Source organism: Podarcis bocagei (genome assembly GCF_964188305.1).
Source record: "Podarcis bocagei genome assembly, chromosome: 2".
In the NCBI taxonomy this organism is placed as follows: Eukaryota; Metazoa; Chordata; class Lepidosauria; order Squamata; family Lacertidae; genus Podarcis; species Podarcis bocagei.
Window position 1 is genome coordinate 52,081,466 of NC_138126.1, and position 17,918 is coordinate 52,099,383.

At 51.2% G+C, this 17,918-nt stretch overlaps 1 protein-coding gene across 1 annotated transcript; it reads right to left on the reverse strand.

The window, feature by feature from the left end:
• Positions 1 to 4,553: 4,553 nt before the first annotated feature.
• Positions 4,554 to 16,260, reverse strand: BARX1 (BARX homeobox 1). The gene is made up of 4 exons (XM_081181060.1): positions 15,767 to 16,260; positions 8,790 to 9,078; positions 7,852 to 7,936; positions 4,554 to 5,292 (listed from the first exon to the last, which is right to left on the reverse strand). The coding sequence occupies exons 1-4, from the start codon at positions 15,972 to 15,974 to the stop codon at positions 5,128 to 5,130; spliced, it is 747 nt and encodes a 248-aa protein (XP_081037186.1). The 5' UTR covers positions 15,975 to 16,260; the 3' UTR covers positions 4,554 to 5,127.
• Between the last annotated feature and the right edge of the window lie 1,658 nt (positions 16,261 to 17,918).

Consider the following 17,918-nt stretch of genomic DNA (forward strand, 5'->3'; position numbering starts at 1 on the left):
GCCGGTGGCCCCATTCAAACCAAAGAAAGTTCTCGCATTCAGCTCGGATTCCATCACATTTTAAAGCGGCGGAATCCTTCTGCTGTAATCAGTTGCTGGCAGCATTTAGTTTCCCCCAAAATATGCGCTGGATTGGGGCACTAGTTTTAATTAAAATCCAGATGTGCTGATTTTATATATTTCTCTGGAAGAGCTTAATCTTCCAAAGCGCCCTTTCCGCTGAACTAAATGGGACTTCCGAGAAAAATACAGTATGCCGGGGGAATCGGGCTGTAGAGTCACGGAATTGCGGTTTCCCATCCAGCCCGGGAAGCCTCGCCTATGTAAAAGTCACCTAAAAGAGGAGCACTAATCTGACCTCTGCACACTTACCTAGTAGTAAGTCCCATTAAACTCTGCGGAACTAATTGCTGTCGGGGCAAACTATTTTGGCAGCTGGTTTTAAATGTCTTCCGGTGTTCTTATTGTTCTTAACTAGTTTGTTTTTCTCATTCTGTGAGATTGAGATTTTTTACAGCGATGTTTTTAAATGTTGTAAGCCGCCTTGAATCCCAACGTGGGAGAAAGGCGGGATATAAATATACTAAATACACGAATAATAATAATAATAATAATAATAATAATAATAATAATAATAATTTATTATTTGTACCCCGCCCATCTGGCTGGGTTTCCCCAGCCACTCTGGGCGGCTTCCATAGAAACCAAAAAATACACTAAAATATCACACATTAAAAACTTCCCTGAACAGGGCTGCCTTAAGATGTCTTCTGAATGTCAGGTACTGTAGTTGTTTATCGCTTTGACATCTCGTGGGAGGGCGTTCCACAGGGCGGGCGCCACTACCGAGAAGGCCCTCTGCCCGGTTCCCTGTAGCTTTGCTTCTCGCAATGAGGGAACCGCCAGAAGGCCCTCGGTGCTGGACCTCAGCGTCCGGGCAGAACGATGGGGTGGAGACGCTCCTTCAGGTATACTGGGCCAAGGTATACTGGGCCGAATAATAAAATTGCAGAGGGAAAGGCATGGTCAGGCTGTGAGTGATCCCAATGGGAACTCCCGAATAGACACGAATAGGAGGGCCAGGAGCGACTGCCACAGTCCTAGACACTTTTAATTTATAACCAGGGACTTCAGGAGTCAAGGCTGAAGTCAGGAGATGAACAGAGCATTGATGGCGGGTGGGGCTGCAGCAGTAGTAAGGCGGGGCGGGTCTTAATTACTTATAGCTCCATCGACCACTCTGATCAAAAGTCCTGGCTTTAAGTCGCTCTTGTGCCTGAAGTACTTCTTCTTCCGGGTGTGCCTGAAGGCTAGGCTCCTATGAACAAGTCTATTCCGACACACTTACCATGAATGCTGAGGCGAAGGGCAATGCCGCCTTCCCCCATCCGCGCCCACCCCACACTGGCACCGAAATCTTCCTGTGGGGCAGGAGGCCAGCTCGAGGAGAAGCGGGGCAGGCAGGCTGCGAGGCACACCGTTCCGCCTCCAGCATTTTTCTGCAGTTCACCTAAGGCCGCTCCCTGCCTCTGCCCAATGACAGGGCCGGGCAGCCCAGCGCCGACCAGTCTCAATCCTACGAGGCACGCTTCCTTGGGAATGAGCCTCGCCAAACACCGACCGGCTTCCGAATAAACACGTATGTGCAGGGTGGCCACCGCCACCCAGTTTCATTTGGCTGACAAGATTTAACTGCAGGCCAGGCTGAATCCCACATGCACTCGGTTGGCAGCGCCCTATTGAGATGGCGGGGGCTGGCATCTGAGCTTTGGGTTCAGGCTGTTAGGGAGAAGCAGCGGAGTGGTTAGGTCAGAGATAGGAAAGATCCAGATTCAAATCCCGCCTCAACCATAAAACTCACTGGGCCATTTTTCGGGCTAACCTACCTCGCAGGGTGGTCCTAAGGATAGCATGAGGGGAGGAGGCAATGTAGCTGCGTTGCACTCCAAGGAAACACAGTGGTACCTCCGGTTACAGACGCTTCAGGTTACAGACTCCGCTAACCCAGAAATAGTGCTTCAGGTTAAGAACTTTGCTTCAGGATGAGAACAGAAATCGTGTTCCGGCGGCGCGGCGGCAGCAGGAGGCCCCATTAGCTAAAGTGGTGCTTCAGGTTAAGAACAGTTTCAGGTTAAGAACGGACCTCCGGAACGAATTAAGTACTTAACCCGAGGTACCACTGTATTGTTTACAAGTAGAATTAAAGCATTAAAAACAGGCACTAAAAGTAGTACAGCTCTGAGCAGCCCGATCCTGTACACGGAAAACTGGGCTCACTCTCAGGAAAGAGTAAAAAAAATTCCTTCCAGTAGCACCGTGTGTATCTGAAGAAGTGTGCATGCACACGAAAGCTCATACCAATAACTAACTTAGTTGGTCTTTAAGGTGCTACTGGAAGGAATTTTTTTTATTTTGACTATGGCAGACCAACACGGCTACCTATCTACTCTCAGGAAAGAGGTTTGTGTAAGGATCGCAGCCTCTGTTTTCCCCGCTCGCCGCCCGCCTTTAGCTGCGAGAAGTCCCGATGTCCTTCAGAACTGGATCAGAGCCCCTCTGCACAGAGCTCGGCTTCCAGCAGGTGGGAAGAAGCGGCGGGGAAAGCAGGCTGCTCCATACACGCCCTCACAGCCAGCCTCCAGTCGCAAGGCAGCTGGCTGCTGTTGGAAAACGCGGCTCGGATTGCGCACCCGGCCTCCATCCTCCGCTGGATTCGACAGCCAGAGCAGCCCGCAGCCCCACATAGCTGGCGGGCAACTCGAAACCTACGTCAGCTTCCAAAGCTCTGAGGTGACAGTCCTACAGAGCTTAAAGTGTGTGCAAGCCAGAGCGGAGTATTCTTTAAGCAGGGACAGCAGTTGTCACGCTGGCCCGGGGTGTTACTGGAACATCCTAGACGCATCACATTTCCTGGGGCAATAAGCTCCACGTAGCCCCAGTCAAACCTAGGACAAGGTAACATAAAATCATAGAATCGTAGAGTCGGAAGGGACCCCAAGGATCATTTAGTCCAACCCCCTGCAATGCAGGAATAACACAGAGAGCATTAAGCACCTTTAAATAATGACTAGCAGTGCAAGATCAAATTTTAGCCAAAGTTCATCACATGGCAGTAGCGCAGAGTTCAACCCGCGAGTGTCCAGCGGGTGCTTGATTTGCGCTCACTTGAGAAGTTCTGCAAGATTTGGTCCACAGATTTCTGTGGACAGAAGTTCACAGAGCATGCTTCAGACATGCCTTCAGACATGCCTACTTAAGACCATAGCCCAAAGTGTCAGCCAGTAAATGATAGCTTTGACTGGGCTCTCTCGTTTCTTAGTGTCAAAGTATGCCAGCTTCAGGGTATCACAGAAGCCGGCGGCAAGCGGATAGCGATATCTGTGTGCCTTAAAAAGGTTTGCATACTGTTGCCTCGAAGGAAAAGACCAAGAAAACGCTTCGCTTTATAAGGGATCTTGGCTCTCTATATTTAGTCAAGCTTACGCTTCGCTTGATACCACAGAAGGTCAAAAACTACGCAACGAGCCTTTCTAGCTGGGAAGCTGCGCTGACGAGGAAGGGAAAACAGGAGCAATAACTCATTGGAAGAGGGCAGCCCCATTAGTCTGTCTTGCCGCAAGAGAGTAACGAAGAACCATGTGGCACCTTAAGGACTAACGCATTTATTGCGGCGTAAACTTTCCTGGACTCCGGTCCGCTTCACCAGATGCATGAAGTGTGGGGTCCTGATCGTAAATCCTGAGATCTAAGCCAAAGGAAATGCAGAAAGCACAGAGAGTGGCAATTAACGTTATTAACAATGGGAGGTTTGTATTTTCGCGAAAACTGATCTACGAACATTGTCTGTCTTTCCTGCAGCTGATTGCCTCGAATTAGTGGCCTGAGCTTTGCTCCCAGGAAATCTGCTTTTGCACAGGTCCCTGGGAGTTAGCCCCATTGAACAGGGAGAGGATTACTCTCGGGGAAAGGTGAGTTGTCTATTGACTCTCCGGAATCCTCATATTGGGCTAGCCCCATTGTTGATGGAATCCAATTCCGACGCTTCTGGGGCAGCTACGAAATTTAAGTTGCGCAACATCTTGGGGGGGCAGCAGGGGCATGGGTGTAGCCAAGGGGGGCAGGGGCAGCTGCGCCCAATCAATCAATCAATCAATCCAATTCTGAGGTTCTGCCCCCCCAACCAAAAATTCTGGCCACGCCCATGGGCTAACTTGAATTAAATATTTGGGGGCCCAGGTAAGCCCCGCCCCGCATAATCAACCACCTTATGTGGTCACGCACACCACTTGAATTGCAATCCCCATCAACTTGGGGGAGGACCCCTCAAATATTTTATGGGGGCGAAGCCCCATTGACTCCTATGGGGGGGCGGGGAGGCGCCTAGGTTTCCCATTCCTGGCCTCGACGGTTCTGAGGAAATGAACGCATGACATTGCTCAGGCCAGTCGTCCATAAAATACTTTATTGAAATAAAATCAATATCTTCATGTTAATGAAAACCGATCGTAAAAGGCGTCTGTCTGTCGAATCATTTGCGGGACCCCCAACCCCACCCCACCCCGTGTCTGAGACAGCGAAAGAAGAAAAAGAGCCCCCTTCTGCCCAAATCCTTCTCACCCAACGCCCACCCAGCGCGAAGGCGACGTTTTCCTTACGAGTGCACAGCAGGGACGGAGGCGGGGGCAGCTCAAACGCGCAGTAAATACAACGGATTCAACTGAGAATAATAGTCCACTAACCATTTTGCCACCCATCTTCTTCCACTTTGCAGCTTCTGAAAAACAAAGTCAGTAGCGCGCCCCTCGTCTGTTTTGTGCGCCTACTCCTCTTTACGCATCAGGCAATCCACTTGGTTTTTAAAGAAACCACGTACGCGCAAGCGAGCGCCTCAGCGAGGACCAGTCGATTGGCAAGGCGCACAAGCCTGCAGTTCAAGCCGTAATGGCTGGAGGTTCCAACAGGGCGCGCGCGGATGCGAGAGGGAGGGTTTCGAAGGCGTCGCGGATCCAGCCTCTTAGGCCACTCAATGGAGAAGCAAGGCGCTTGGGCCGCGGCCGCCTTTGCAGTACCGTAAGTCTCTGTGTTGCAAGGCACTCCCGCCGAGAGGCCTCAGCCTGCGGCGCGCCGTTATTCCTCTTGGCTGACTTGGCAGGGGGAGCCCAGGCTTTCCGCTTGTTTCTCTGCTTCCTTCGCTCGCTCTTGCTCGGTCAGCTGCTCGCTGGTAGGAATGGAGTTTTTCTTCGGGCGGCCTTTGGGCTTTGTGGGAGATTCGAGGCCTCCGCCTTGCAGAACCTGCAAAAAAGAAAAAAGGGGGAAATCGGGAGAAGAAAGCAAGAAGGCCCAGAGAATTTAATCAGCTGGCGCGCGGGGGGGGGGGGGAATTACAGGCTTATAAGGAACCCATCCTTTTAATTTATTTTTAAAAAAAGGAAATTCAAAGTAAAAAAAGCTCCCGGTTTCTAAAAAGCATCGGTTCCCCAGGATTTTAACACCGACCCTGACCCTCCACCTGGCTTGCGCGATCCAGTGGGCCAACTAGGACTGTTTGGGTTTGGTTTTTTCCTGCAGAAATCCTGCGCTTTTGACAGAATCCTGGCAGGCAGAAATCCAACGGGCGAGCCTTTCTCCAGCAAGTTGTTCTCCACGCGGAAGATAGCCTCACCTGTTCGGTTTCTACCTTGCGCAGCTGTAAAAGAAGCACCAGTCTTGTCCGAAACCGGTGGCCATCTTCAGGCAGCAAGTAAGGGTTACTCTCCTGCTGCAGGGGAGCGAGGCTAACAGAGAGGATCGCCTTGGCTGCTGGATCTGTGCACTCACTCAGAGCACCAGTTCCTAACCAGGAAAGATCCGTGCTGGTTTGTTTTATAAGAGTACTTCTGCTTACAATTGGAGCTTCTCCAGGAGTTTAGATCAGGGTTGCCTAACCTGTGGCCCTCCGCATTACATTCCTAGGTATGCCTGCTCTAAAATAAGCCTCGGGTGAACAGGCACAGGATTTCCGCCTAAAGGACGCTGCAAAAACGCCTGCCGGTTTTTGCCAGATGATGTCTGACGGATGCTGGAGGCCACGACAAGAGACCCTCACTCCGTAAAAGCCAACCGCACTGCAATCCTGTACAGGATCAACAGGATTTCTTCCCAGTAGAATTTCCGGAATAGTGGACCTGTGGCCTCCCAGAGGTCGCTGGACTACAATTCCCATCATTCCTGGCCATTGGCCATGCTGACGGGGGCTGATGGGAGTTGGAGTCCTATGAGCCCTGGAAGGTGTACAAGGCTGCCGCTTTATTCTTAACTACTGCGCGCAAATGCAATTACAATGTGTTGCCAGGCTTTGTTTTCCTTCGAAGCGAGACTCATTGGAACTAACGAGAATGCCTCCTAGGAGCATAATATGACTGGATGCCGGAGGTGCACTGCCGGTACTAACTGTGTTTGCGCATATTAGCCGTGTTACTTTGTTGCTATTTTTCCATACTATGGTTTAATTTCTGCAATGTCCGGGTGTTATGACTACTTTGGGTTCCTTTGGGAGGAAAAAGTGGGATTTATATTTAATTAATTGACTGATTCGATTTAATGGTGAGGTTTTTCTAAAACGCTGCGCATTGCCCTGCGCTCTTTCAGTAGGAAGGGCAGTATACAAACACAATTAATGATTATTAATAATAATAATAATAATCCTTTACACTTGCCTCTCCACCTTTCCTTTCCTCTGGGTGTCTCTCCAAGTTATCTAATGTTCCTTTGTAATGCTCCGTGCACACCGATGGAATAAGACTACAGTAATAATAAATCACCGTGAATGTGTGTCAGGCCCCACTTATTTCAATGAGTTTGTTTCCCACATTCCTGTTGTGAGAATCGGGGTGTAAATAAGATCGATCAACTACCTATCTGGACTTTAAAGTTGCGGTCAGGATCAGCGTAGGAGAGACTGGCTTTAAACAGCCCAGGTTCAATCTGACATCATCTCGTTCAAGTTCCACGTGAAGAACAGGGCAGCCTCTCCGTCCCTTGAATATCCCAGTCAAGGTCTCTTGTTCTGGGATAACAGCAGGTCGAAGGCATCGGTGTGGGCATAGCTGCACCGATTACCATCCCGTTAGAACTCCACATTGAAATCCACGAGTAATCCATGGATCTATCAATCCTACAGATCACCAGTGTCAGTGCCAGCAATGGGAGGGGTGGCTCAGTGAGGAGGATCAGCTTTGAATCCTGAGTCCTTATACATCTTGGGACCGAGGAAGTGGGGTCGACTGGCTCTTCCCTGCCAAGAGTACGTTTTGCCCGGGGAAGCCCTGAAGCTTTGAGTCGGGTTGGAGCAATGGCAAAGGTACAATCTTTGACCTTGCCACAGTCCAATGAGATGGGCCCGCTGTATACTGCAGTCCGCCATTTGTAGTTGGATTACAACTCGCATCATTCCTGACCATTAGCCATGCTGCCTCGAACTGATAGGAGTTGTGGTCTAAAACGTCTGGTGGACCGAGGTTCTCCACCCCTGGAAGGAACCCTTTCTGTCTGCAGCCTTAGGAAATCTGTGGGTTGGGGGGCGTATTACTTTTCCTACAGAGGAAAGGGTTGCAATTGACTAGCATTTTCTTTCCTTTACGGTTGGGGTGGATGCGTCCAGGTCACACCGGTACTTGGAGACAGGCAGGAGGAGAGAAAACAAACCTCTGCCATTATATTCCTGGCGCCTTCTTTCTCCCTTTGCTAGGAGGTCAAGAAAAGCCATTTGGCTGGAACAGTGTGTTTTTCAGCGGTTGCCTATCTAAGTACATGGGGTGAAAGGGGAGGGGGGACACCGATTTAAATGGTTGAACTTCCAGAAAGCACACTTACTATTTTCTTCCATTTCATTCGCCTATTTTGGTACCAAGTTTTCACCTGTAGTTGACTCAGGCCCAGGGATTCCGCCAAATCTATCCTACAGGGAAGAGAAGAGAGGGCGCACGTGGCTCGAGATCTCTATCTCCAGATCCGCCTTCCCTTGCGCAAACTGCGCCGCTATCCACTCACCATCCCTTTCCCTCTACGCCCACCACCCACCCTCTTTAATAGGGTCACGACCTCTAGTTCTGGGAGCGCAGCAGTTTCGTATATAAAGTGAGCAAATATGACGACCCTGAGAGGTTTGCTCGCTAAAGAAAAGAAATAAATAAGCAATTTATCAAGTCCGTCCAGGGAGCTTCATGAATGAATAGTTATGTTGTCCTTTTCAGAAAGAAAGATCATATTTGCGTATCTAGTATTCCACACTGGAATGTCTGGTGGATCACCAATAAGCAAACCCAAAATGAGCCATATTTGCAAGCTGGGGGCCTCAGTATCCTCCTGCGCACACAATTAAATCTTGCAGTGATGTGGGAAACGACCCTAGGTGTTGTCCTACTGGAGAAACGGCGGCCAAAGGAAGAATGGACTCATTCCGGGTTTCGATCCCCATCCCCATTTTGGGGAAGAAGGGTTCAGCGGGGGGTCGGAGGCTTGCCCAGGTGGGGTCGTTCGCGGAGGGCCTGCCCCATTACCTTTGCGGACTTTGAGCTCTGGTGGGGACTGGGGGAACTGATCCTGACACCTGTAAGAGTTCCCGGGCTGGCTTTCTCGACGTGCGCTCTCCCTCTCTCTTTTGGCAAGAAGGCAAGCCGATAGGATTCCCCTCACCCACCCCACAACGATCCCCACCACCGTGTACTGTCCGGCTGTACGCCCCGTGGGGGGGGGGCTGCCTCTAACTCCCACTGTTCCCGGTTCCTCCCTCTCCCTGGGCGAGGACCCACCTGTCGGGTGTGGAGAGGTATTTCTGCTTCTCGAAGCGCTTCTCCAGGCCCATCAGCTGCAGCTCGGTGAAGACGGTGCGGCTCCGACGGCCTTTCTTGGCTTTGCCTCCCGCCTCCGGAGTCCCCGGCTCCAACTTCCCGCGGAGGTGCAGCTCGAGGGGCAGGTGAGGAGGACCTGAGCCGCCCTGGAGCCCGGAGCCCGCCGCTAGCAGCGCCGAGCTCAGGCCTGAGCAGCCTAGAGGCGCCAGCGGGAACTTGAAAACCGCCGCCTGCTCAGCCTTCAGCACCGCTGAAAACAAAGAGAGAGAGATTGAGAGTCAACAGCGGGGTGGGGGGAGAGAATCCTCGACGACCAGCCCAGCTCTAGCACCCTTGCCCGCCCCCCACTTCTGAGATGGCAGCGTCTGGAAGCAGGAAAGCGTCAGGACAAAGATCCCGGGGAAGAAAGCTTGCTGTTGCGCCTGGCAGATTCATAGGCTCGGTACTCTCCGGCCACTCTTCAGGGGATTTTTCCTTCCCCACAGACAAAAGAAGCCTTGTGGCGCTTTAAAGGGGAGCAGATGAATTATAGCTTCCCGTGACGCGATGGCGCACAGAGGTATTGTCACAGGAAGAGCCCTGCCGGATCAGGCCCAAGCCCCAGATAGTGCAGCTAGCATCCTGTACCCAGAGTCTCCTTAACCAGCAAGCCCACGAGCAGGACGTGAGTACAGCAGCAGCACTCGCTCCGCTTGGGACGCCCAGAAACTGGTATTCGCGCATACCACTTGGATCACTATAAATCTGCTCTCCACAAAGTTCTTTACTGCAGGGATTGTGCTGGGGCAGACAGTGTCCTTCTAAGACCTCGCTAGGTTACAACTCCCATCATGTGGCTGGCAGATTATTAATAGAGTCCTAAAACAGAGGTAAGGTCTCTCCAGGCCTCTAAGGTGGTAAAGAAGCTAAGAACCCGCTGAGATCTCGAATCGCTTGATCTATATATGTATTTCCTTTATTTGCATGGCAACTTTTCTCAAGGGAGCTCTGGGTGACTTGCGTGGCAGATAGGTCCCGCATTTCATCTTCCCACCCAGGTGAGGTAGAATATTAGAGTCACTGCCTCCAGATCACCGAGGAAGCCTCGGGGAGGAGCGGGACCTGTACTCAGAACCTTGAGGTCTACGGTTGCGCTCCTCCTCCTCCTGCTCTCCCTTCAACTCAATCTGGCAAGACGAAGCTGGATGTGAAACGGGGAGTCTCTTAGCTAGGAGGTGTCCGAGTGCCAGCCAGGAGGAGGCAGTGGGTGGAAATAGGAGCAGCTGGGGTTTATAATAATGAACGTATTTACTTGGCAGTTAAGACGCATTTAACTAAACTGCATTACTTCCGAGTAAACAAGGTTGGGATTAGGCTGCAGGAGCGTCGCTCCCTGCGCGGGAAATCGTGCAGCGCGATCTTTTCCTTCGAGGCTGATTTAGGATTAAGTCTAAGCGTGTCTGATTTTGGCTTAAAGGTGAATAGGGGCAGGTTGCACGATTTCTCGCGCACTGGCTAGCGATACTCTCGCAGCCCAATCCAGCCACTCGGAGGTTTACTGGAGGGCGCTGGGAAGGAGAGCCGAGTAATGAGAGCGCCTCTTAAAGTGCGTCTAGATCCAAAGCGATTGGGTATCGAAAGTGGGGGTGGGGGTGATAGCGGGAGAGATCGACAGGGAAGGATTCCTTTCCTGTAAGTCCCATCAGCCATCCTGCCAATTTCCCATAACTAAACTGGTTTAACTTTCGATCCTCAGCTGCTGTATTTATCCGAAAGCCATTTCCAAGGAAACTAGCGCCCTGGTGAGTTCAGTGGTGTTGCCATTTCAATCGTAAACAAATTAAATCGAAACTTCCATTGATTGTGACGAGGGTGAATTAGGCGCTTCCTGTGCTGTAAATAGACGTCGATGACGTCAGTCGAAATTAGTTAACGTCCTATTTGGTAATACTTCGATTATGGGACTTACTCGCAAGTTGCGCTTGTTTGCATGTTTTTAGGATGGCACTACCACTGTAAAGCTTTAAGACAGTGGCAAAAATTGACTTATTTGAAAATGTTGCCGTTTTATTCAGCAGCTTGTGAATCTAGCATTCTGCTCCCAGTGATCATATTTTATATTTAGTTTTCCCCGAGGAGCAGCAGAACATATTCTATCGTTTGGAAAGAAAGGAAAAATTGCTGCTGCTAAAATATTTACAGTATTTTCGAATCATATAAGCATCAGGAATAGTTTCAATAAATAAATAAATAATAACATTGGAAGCACAATATTAGACAAAACAAGTCCCTTCGATTTTAACGAAATTTACTTTCAAGCAATGCGTCTAGCAAACGGGTGAAAACCTTTTCTTAAAAGAATTCAAGACACTACATGTAGCCTGTATATACTGTTGCTCAAAAACTATTTCCATGTTTGTGGAAATCTATTGTTAGTGAAGCAGTAACTCAATATTTCCCATAGAACAGGTAATAAATAGAGATTGATATATAGCCTACTGCTCTGATTTTGGAAAGTCTTTTGTCTAGCAGCTTATGAATGTGATTTTAAATGGAATCTAAATTTATTCCACTTTCATAGGCCGATTCTCAAGGCAATGGAAATGTAACCCGATATTTAGATTAAAGCTAGATTCTCAAAACACACTTATCTAGGAGTAAATGCTACTGAAGTCAATGGAACTTACGTCTGAGTAGACATGTGTAGGACTGAGCTGTACATAACATACACATTAATTTGCATGCAAATACATTAAAGGGCGTGTCAATCAAGCTTCTAAGACAATGCCAGCATTTTCCTCCATAATGAAAAAGTGAAAATAGAATAATGAAAAGATGTAAACAACTTTTGCTAGATTTGAGACAACCATTGTTTAAAGCAAGAACATCATAGCTTACACCCCCCCCAAAAAAGCACACCCAACCCAGGGACAGGATCCAAACATAATTAAGCACTGAGTTGGAGAGAATTCAACATATGCTTAAATCTTCACCCATGAAAAGTAATGGCATTCAGTGTTCCACTCACCGCATCCATCTATATCTGTACAGCACCTTCCTATGCACGTTTACTCAGAAGCAGCCCCCATTGAGTTCAATGAAACTACCTTCCCTATCAAGCATGCGGAGGAGACCTGCCGCCTTCAATGATTTCCTAGCAAAACAGTGGAGGAATTTTCATTCGCTCCATCCAGGCAGGAGGTCATTTTTGGGGTACTTTTTCATCTTGCTGAGCAAACTCTAAAGGCGGCGGTACATTTGCATCCGCTTGAGAGTTACAAATTCATCCGCACTCCGCATACCTTGGTGCGGGGAGGGGAAAGGTGCTGGCAGCGCTCGAGAGCCAATGCATACCGGCTACGGGGGGCGGGGGGGAAGAGGGAACCAGTTAAAAATAGACTAAGACGCAAATCGCTTATAATTTCAGATTTCTTTCCCTGGCAGAGTAGAAAGGGGCTCCCCAATGAGTGCCATGTGAGCAGCTCTCCTGGACCCACCGGCCCCTCTCCGCGCTCCTATTTTCTTCAGCCTGCGATCCTGAAAGGTGTCAAGAGTGTGGCTCTTCACTCTAAAGGGCGAACCCGCAGCGCGCGCTCCGAGTGCTGGCGCGGAAGCGATAGAATCCTCGCGTCTCTCTTTTGGAACATCCACGACGTTTCTCTCCAAAAGGGACTCTCGGACCCACCCTACTTCGGCTTAAATCGAGGCGCAGCGGCTTCCTGCTTGGCAAACTGAACCCATTCCGCCGCCTTTGTTGGTAGTTCAGTAGGTCGAAGAAGGGCCTTGAAGACAATCAGGTCACCCCGCAGGGAGGACAAGCAGATCGAAACGCGCCGGCTGCTGCCATTGGCTTGTTAGGCGTTTGCGCGCAGCGTTTACAAGGATTCTAGTCCCCGAGGAAGAGGCCCCAAAAATAAACAGCCGACGCGGGCTCAAATGCGCACCGTTTACCGGGCCAGGATGTCCGACAGGGAGGGGTCTTTTGGTTTTGTTTTAGAAAGCCCATCCTGGGCTGCTTTCTCTAATGGTGGGACAATTTGCTCCTACAGAGTCGCAGAAAGAGCTACGCCTAGGCAAAAAAAACCCCAACCGCAGATGGCCCTCTGATGGCCGGGGGGGGGGGGGCTGTATCGGATCCGAATTCCACTCCTGACATAAAATGAGACCTAAATGATGATTTCTGAGGCCAGTGTTTGAAGACAGACATCTTCAAATAGAAAATGGGAGGGCGTGTGAATTCAGCGCGCAGGACACTTATGTAAACTTTTCTTTTTGGCAATTCCCTTGCTATCTCCTGACTCTGTTTTGAAGACCCGTTGGCGATCGTGTTATGCTTGTCTTAATCGTAGGCCTCGTGCGAACCAATACCCAGCTAAGAAAAAATAGCTGGATTTATAAGGCAATGATCCTTTGCATGTAAGCCCCGCTGGGCTGATGTACTCGGTAAATGTGCAGAGGGTTGCGCTGTTAATCTGCTTTTTGTGCGCCCTCGGATCCTCGCCAACATTTTGTGGCCTATCCCTTCCCCTTCCCTGAAGTCATGGGAGATACAGACAAGATATATTATACATTTTCCCACCGATCTGCTATTCCACGTCAATTCAGGATTTTTTTTTTAAAAGCAAAAGAAGAAGAAGAGCTTGGATTTGATATCCCGCTTTATCACTGCCCAAAGGAGTCTCAAAGAGGCTCGGCCAAACGCAGTCCCATGAAAGGCCTTTGAAATCGATGGGCTTGGTCCCGCGTCAGCTCAGCGCTCGGGGAGGGATGCAAATTTGTTCAGCGCTGGAGTCCGAAAAGGGAATCGTTTTGCACTGAAGAGGGAAGGGAAAGACTCTCTCGGAATCCTTCCGGCTTGAGAACCTGGTCTGTGCAGGCCTCAGAGACCCACAACCCCGCCGCTCCTTCGCGCGCGCTCTCTCCCTCTCTCACACACACAGAGCCCCGCCAATAAACTGTGAGGTTTACGCGTCTTGCCCCACCTGGTTTCCAAGCAGATTGCAAAAGGAGAGCAAGTTTGGTTCTAGGAGGCCCGGGTGGAGAACCAGGGGCAAGAAAACCCGTCCTCGGATGAAAAGGGATCTTCTCCTACAGAGAAATATCACACACACGTTTGTCATGGAGGCGCCATTTCAAGTTTGGGGGCACAGCAAAGAGATACCGGAAGGCGAGAGCAAGATTGCAAGGTCCAAAGGCCCGCTCTACAAGACGGAATGGCACCGAAAGGAAACATTTTACGCATTTGGATACGGTTACTTTAAAAACAAAACAAAGCAAAGCAGTACCACTCGTAGAAACATGGGCGGTTGATCTAATGCTGCTGAGGAGAGCGGGGGGTGGGGTGGGCCTGAAACTGCTCTCGCTCGCAAGAAGGTCCGTTTAATTCCCCACTTGCTTTGTAGGGGGCTCAGGATCACTCTCTTAGGGAGCAGTGCGCTGCCACTCGAGGACTCCATTTTTGGAGGAATCCTTCCCAGTCTTTGGTGCTCTGGAGTTTGACGACTGAGCCGTCCTTCCTCGAAAGCTTGGGGTTGGTCCGATCGGGCGTGAAGCGGAGCGAAGCACCCACTCCGCGCCCAAACTGGCTCCCTCCGCCGGTTACCCGGGAGGAAGAGGTCCTAGACCACTAGGGAGTTAGTTCGGAGCAGCCAGAGGCCAATGCCTTTCCCCTTCGCCCCTCGCGTCCAGGCCGCGGCTCTTGCGGTGCAAGCCTCGACTCTTTCCCTCCATGCCATTCCACAGGGATCTTTTTATTGCAAGACCCAGCCATAACGCCTTCTCTGCTATCTCATCCAGCGGTAGATTCATCTGGACACAAGGGTGGGGGGCGGGGGTGTCAAAGAGAGGCCCGATCCCGTCCCAGTTTACTCAGAAGTAAGTGTCACCGAACTCAACGGGCCTTCATAAAGCAAAACGCGTGTCCTCCCCCCTGCACCCCACAGCCCCAAAAGCTCAGGGAACACAAGACTGCAGCCTTAAATCCATTCCCTTTCCTTTGATGCCATGCCAGTGGAAACAACTGCTTGCCTAAAGGCATCGAATCAAATGGGTTGTGGATCGGGTTGTTTCCTTTCGCCTTGCTTGGACCCAGCACACACGCGCACGCCAAAACTCAAAACTTACTTATTCAAACCTACATGGCTCGGAATAGGAATCCTCCGAATTGTGTTATTTACGGGTATGGGTGGTGGGACACGCTAACCCTCTCAAAGACAACAAACTTGCCTTTCCATTTCTGGGGGAAAGTTATTTAAGTAAAACGAAAAGTTATTTAACTACGAAGCTTACGGGAGATTACTCCCTAGTTAGTGTATCTAGGACGGCAGCCGTTATGTCTCTCTGCAGTCTTACTCGGGAGAAATCCCCACTAACGTAAGACTTTGCTGTGCCACAGGCCTGCCCATCTCTTGACCTACAAGCTCTGGCGTGCCAGCCCTTTGGGGAGCGGGTCCCCTAGATTTTCACGGAACGAAAGGCGCGCGTGTCTTTGGGGATCGAGGCCGACGATTTACCCGAGGCCCTGATCCGTGAAGCCTTAGCCACGTTCGGCGGAGATCTGCCCCCTTTGAAAGAGGTGGGACTTGCCTCGACTTCTCCATACTGGGGGGGGGGGGTCGGAGTGCTGAAACTCCCTCGAGAGCAGAGTTTCACTGTCCCTCGCGCGCCACCTCCCAAGGCACCCGCCGCCCCCTCGGCCAAAGATGGAAGGAGAAGCAGATCGGTGGAGCTTCCAGGCGGGGAGAGTTGACCTTGAGCAGGGAAAGGGGAAAAGGAGCCTCCAAGCAGCTCTTTGCGCGCGGACAAAAGAAGGTCCACGTCTATTTATTTCCGTTTCAGTCCCCACCTTCCCTCTCCAGGGGGCAGCCGAACTCTCCCGCTCCCCCCCCACCCGACGCCCCACAAACAGCTCGATCCGGGGAGCGTCGGGATTCGGTTCACCCACCTGCCCACAGACCTACCTAGGGGGCTGTGGTAGGGCCGCGCCGAGAGCAGCGCTTTCACGCCGAACTTGAGCAGCTCTCCTGCCGGGGCAGAGCCCTTGGCGTCCGGGTGGTCCGTCAGGATCTCCTCGATCATAAAACTCCGGTAGCGGTGCGATCGGTGGTCGACGAAGGGATCGGCGGGAAAATAGTGCGCGGCGGCGCCCAGCTCCAGCGGGTGCTGCATCGCTCTGCGCGGCCCCCGGGAGCCTGGTCCCTCCTCGGCCCGGCTCCGCGGCGCAACCTCAGCGCGACCTCTCCCCGGACGCCTCTCCTTCCCGGACGCGCGCAGGCCTGGCGGAGGCAGAGACCATCCTGGCGGCCTCGGGGCGCCAAGCCCCTTCTTCGAATCCCCCTCGGAAGGAAGCAAGGCGGGGCGCGGCCGGTCTCCCCCGAGGGCCGCCCGCGCGTCTGCCCGCAGTCGCCGCCGAGGACCTCCCTGCGGAGTGAGGCCAGGCAGCCGAGCGCGCCGCGTCCGCTTGCTCGAAGGCGCGGCCTCCTCCGAGGAGCCCCTTCTCCTTTCTCCGCCCCAGCGCCGCTGCAGACAACAGCCTATTATAGGGCTGACGCGGGCTGGAGCGCGGAGGGGAGGGGAGAGAGAGATGCCCGAGATGAGGAGGGGCGGGTACCTGGGAAGGAGCGCTGGATCCTGCGCCAGTGCAAGCAAATTAGTCTCCACGCTGGACGGCTGGAGAAATCCAAGCCGTCCTCCCGCCCCCTCCCTGTGCAGCCACGAAAAAAGGTGCATCTGCCCTACTTTAGGGGCCAACTCCGCCCGAAGTGGAAACGATTCTCTCTCTCTCTCTCTCTCTCTCTCTCTCTCTCTCTCTCTCTCTCTCTCTCTCTCTCTGTCCCCTATTCTGGGAGCACCCTGGACCCAAGGCTGCCTCGCAGTGGTATCTTCACAGTGGCTGGGAGCATGGTTACTCGCAGGCATTTGATCCAGGACCGCAGCCTGCGCAGGGCAGCAAAGCCGGACAAGGCGGCGACGGTCCCTGTCCAACGCTCTCGCCTTTATGGAGCTAAGGCATCGGTGCTCAAAGGGTGTGGCAGGAGGGGCTGGCAAATGTGGAGGGAAGATTTTAAAAAAAGAAAACTGCAGAATATGGATAGAGATACAAAATCAAGCACTGCTAGAAGGTGTTTCTCCCCCCTTCCCAAGGTATTTTTTATCAATTAAAAATTCGGTGTGGCGCCAGCAAATTTTTATTCTGAAAGTGTGGCCCAGAGAGAAAAGTTTGAGAACCACTGAACTAAAGCCTTTTCCAGGTTCCCACCTGAGGTCCAAAGGGTATAGGAATAAAGGAAATAAAGCATCTACAGTAACCCTGAAGCCAGTAAGCAGCCCTTCCTCATTCCCACTCATTATCAGACACAGCAAAAGTTACTGTATATCCGGCCAGCCCCTTGATTCCGTATCTGAGACGATATTTGTAGGCTGCTGCCGTCCTTATACCGCATTTGCCTGGGCGTCAACGTCATTCAGCTCGGCGGGATTTGCTCTTCTGAAGACTCCTGGCTAGGATTACACTGCATGAGAATTGTCATCCCAATAAAGGAGATTTTAACAACAGCCTCAATCACAATAGCAACGAGAGCCCTTTGCTGAGTCTCTGATTCTGAAAGAAACACAATGCAAGGCGTATATGTGGCTCTCGAAAATACTGGGCTCACACATAATGATTTAGGCCTTTATTCTTTCTGTAAATTAGAATTATAGGACCTCAATACGTGCTGCTGGAAGAGTGATCAACTTAATACAGATCTCATGTACCGAATGTATTAAAGTTCACTTGCAAGCAATCCATTTTCTGTATTCCTTAGCAATAGGCCGCTTGAGTGACTGCCAGTGCAATTTTATGCGTGCCTATCCTAGAAGCAAAAGCGGCATCTGATTAAGTGGACTGCTCGTGCCCTCGGAAATGGGTTAATGCTTAGGATGCTACGTGACTCTTTGCTCATTCGCTGCAGCAGCAGCAGCAACAAACTGACACAGCTAACCCACTGGAAATCGTTACTCGGGTGAAGACAGTGTGGAGCTGCAGTCCTCAGAACAACTTGCCTCGGAGCAGACGGGCTTAGGAATTGCAAAACTGCAGTCCTGGGCTCACTTGTCCGGGAGAAAGTTCCA

Coding starts and splice junctions, on each gene's coding strand:
- BARX1 (XM_081181060.1), bottom strand. CDS start 15,974: ATGCAGCACCCGCTGGAGCTGGGCGCCGCCGCGCACTATTTTCCCGCC. Junction 7,937..8,789: donor TACCTCTCCACACCCGACAG/GTGGGTCCTCGC, acceptor TCTTCCCTGTAG/GATAGATTTGGCGGAATCCC. Junction 5,293..7,851: donor GAATGAAATGGAAGAAAATA/GTAAGTGTGCTT, acceptor TCTTTTTTGCAG/GTTCTGCAAGGCGGAGGCCT.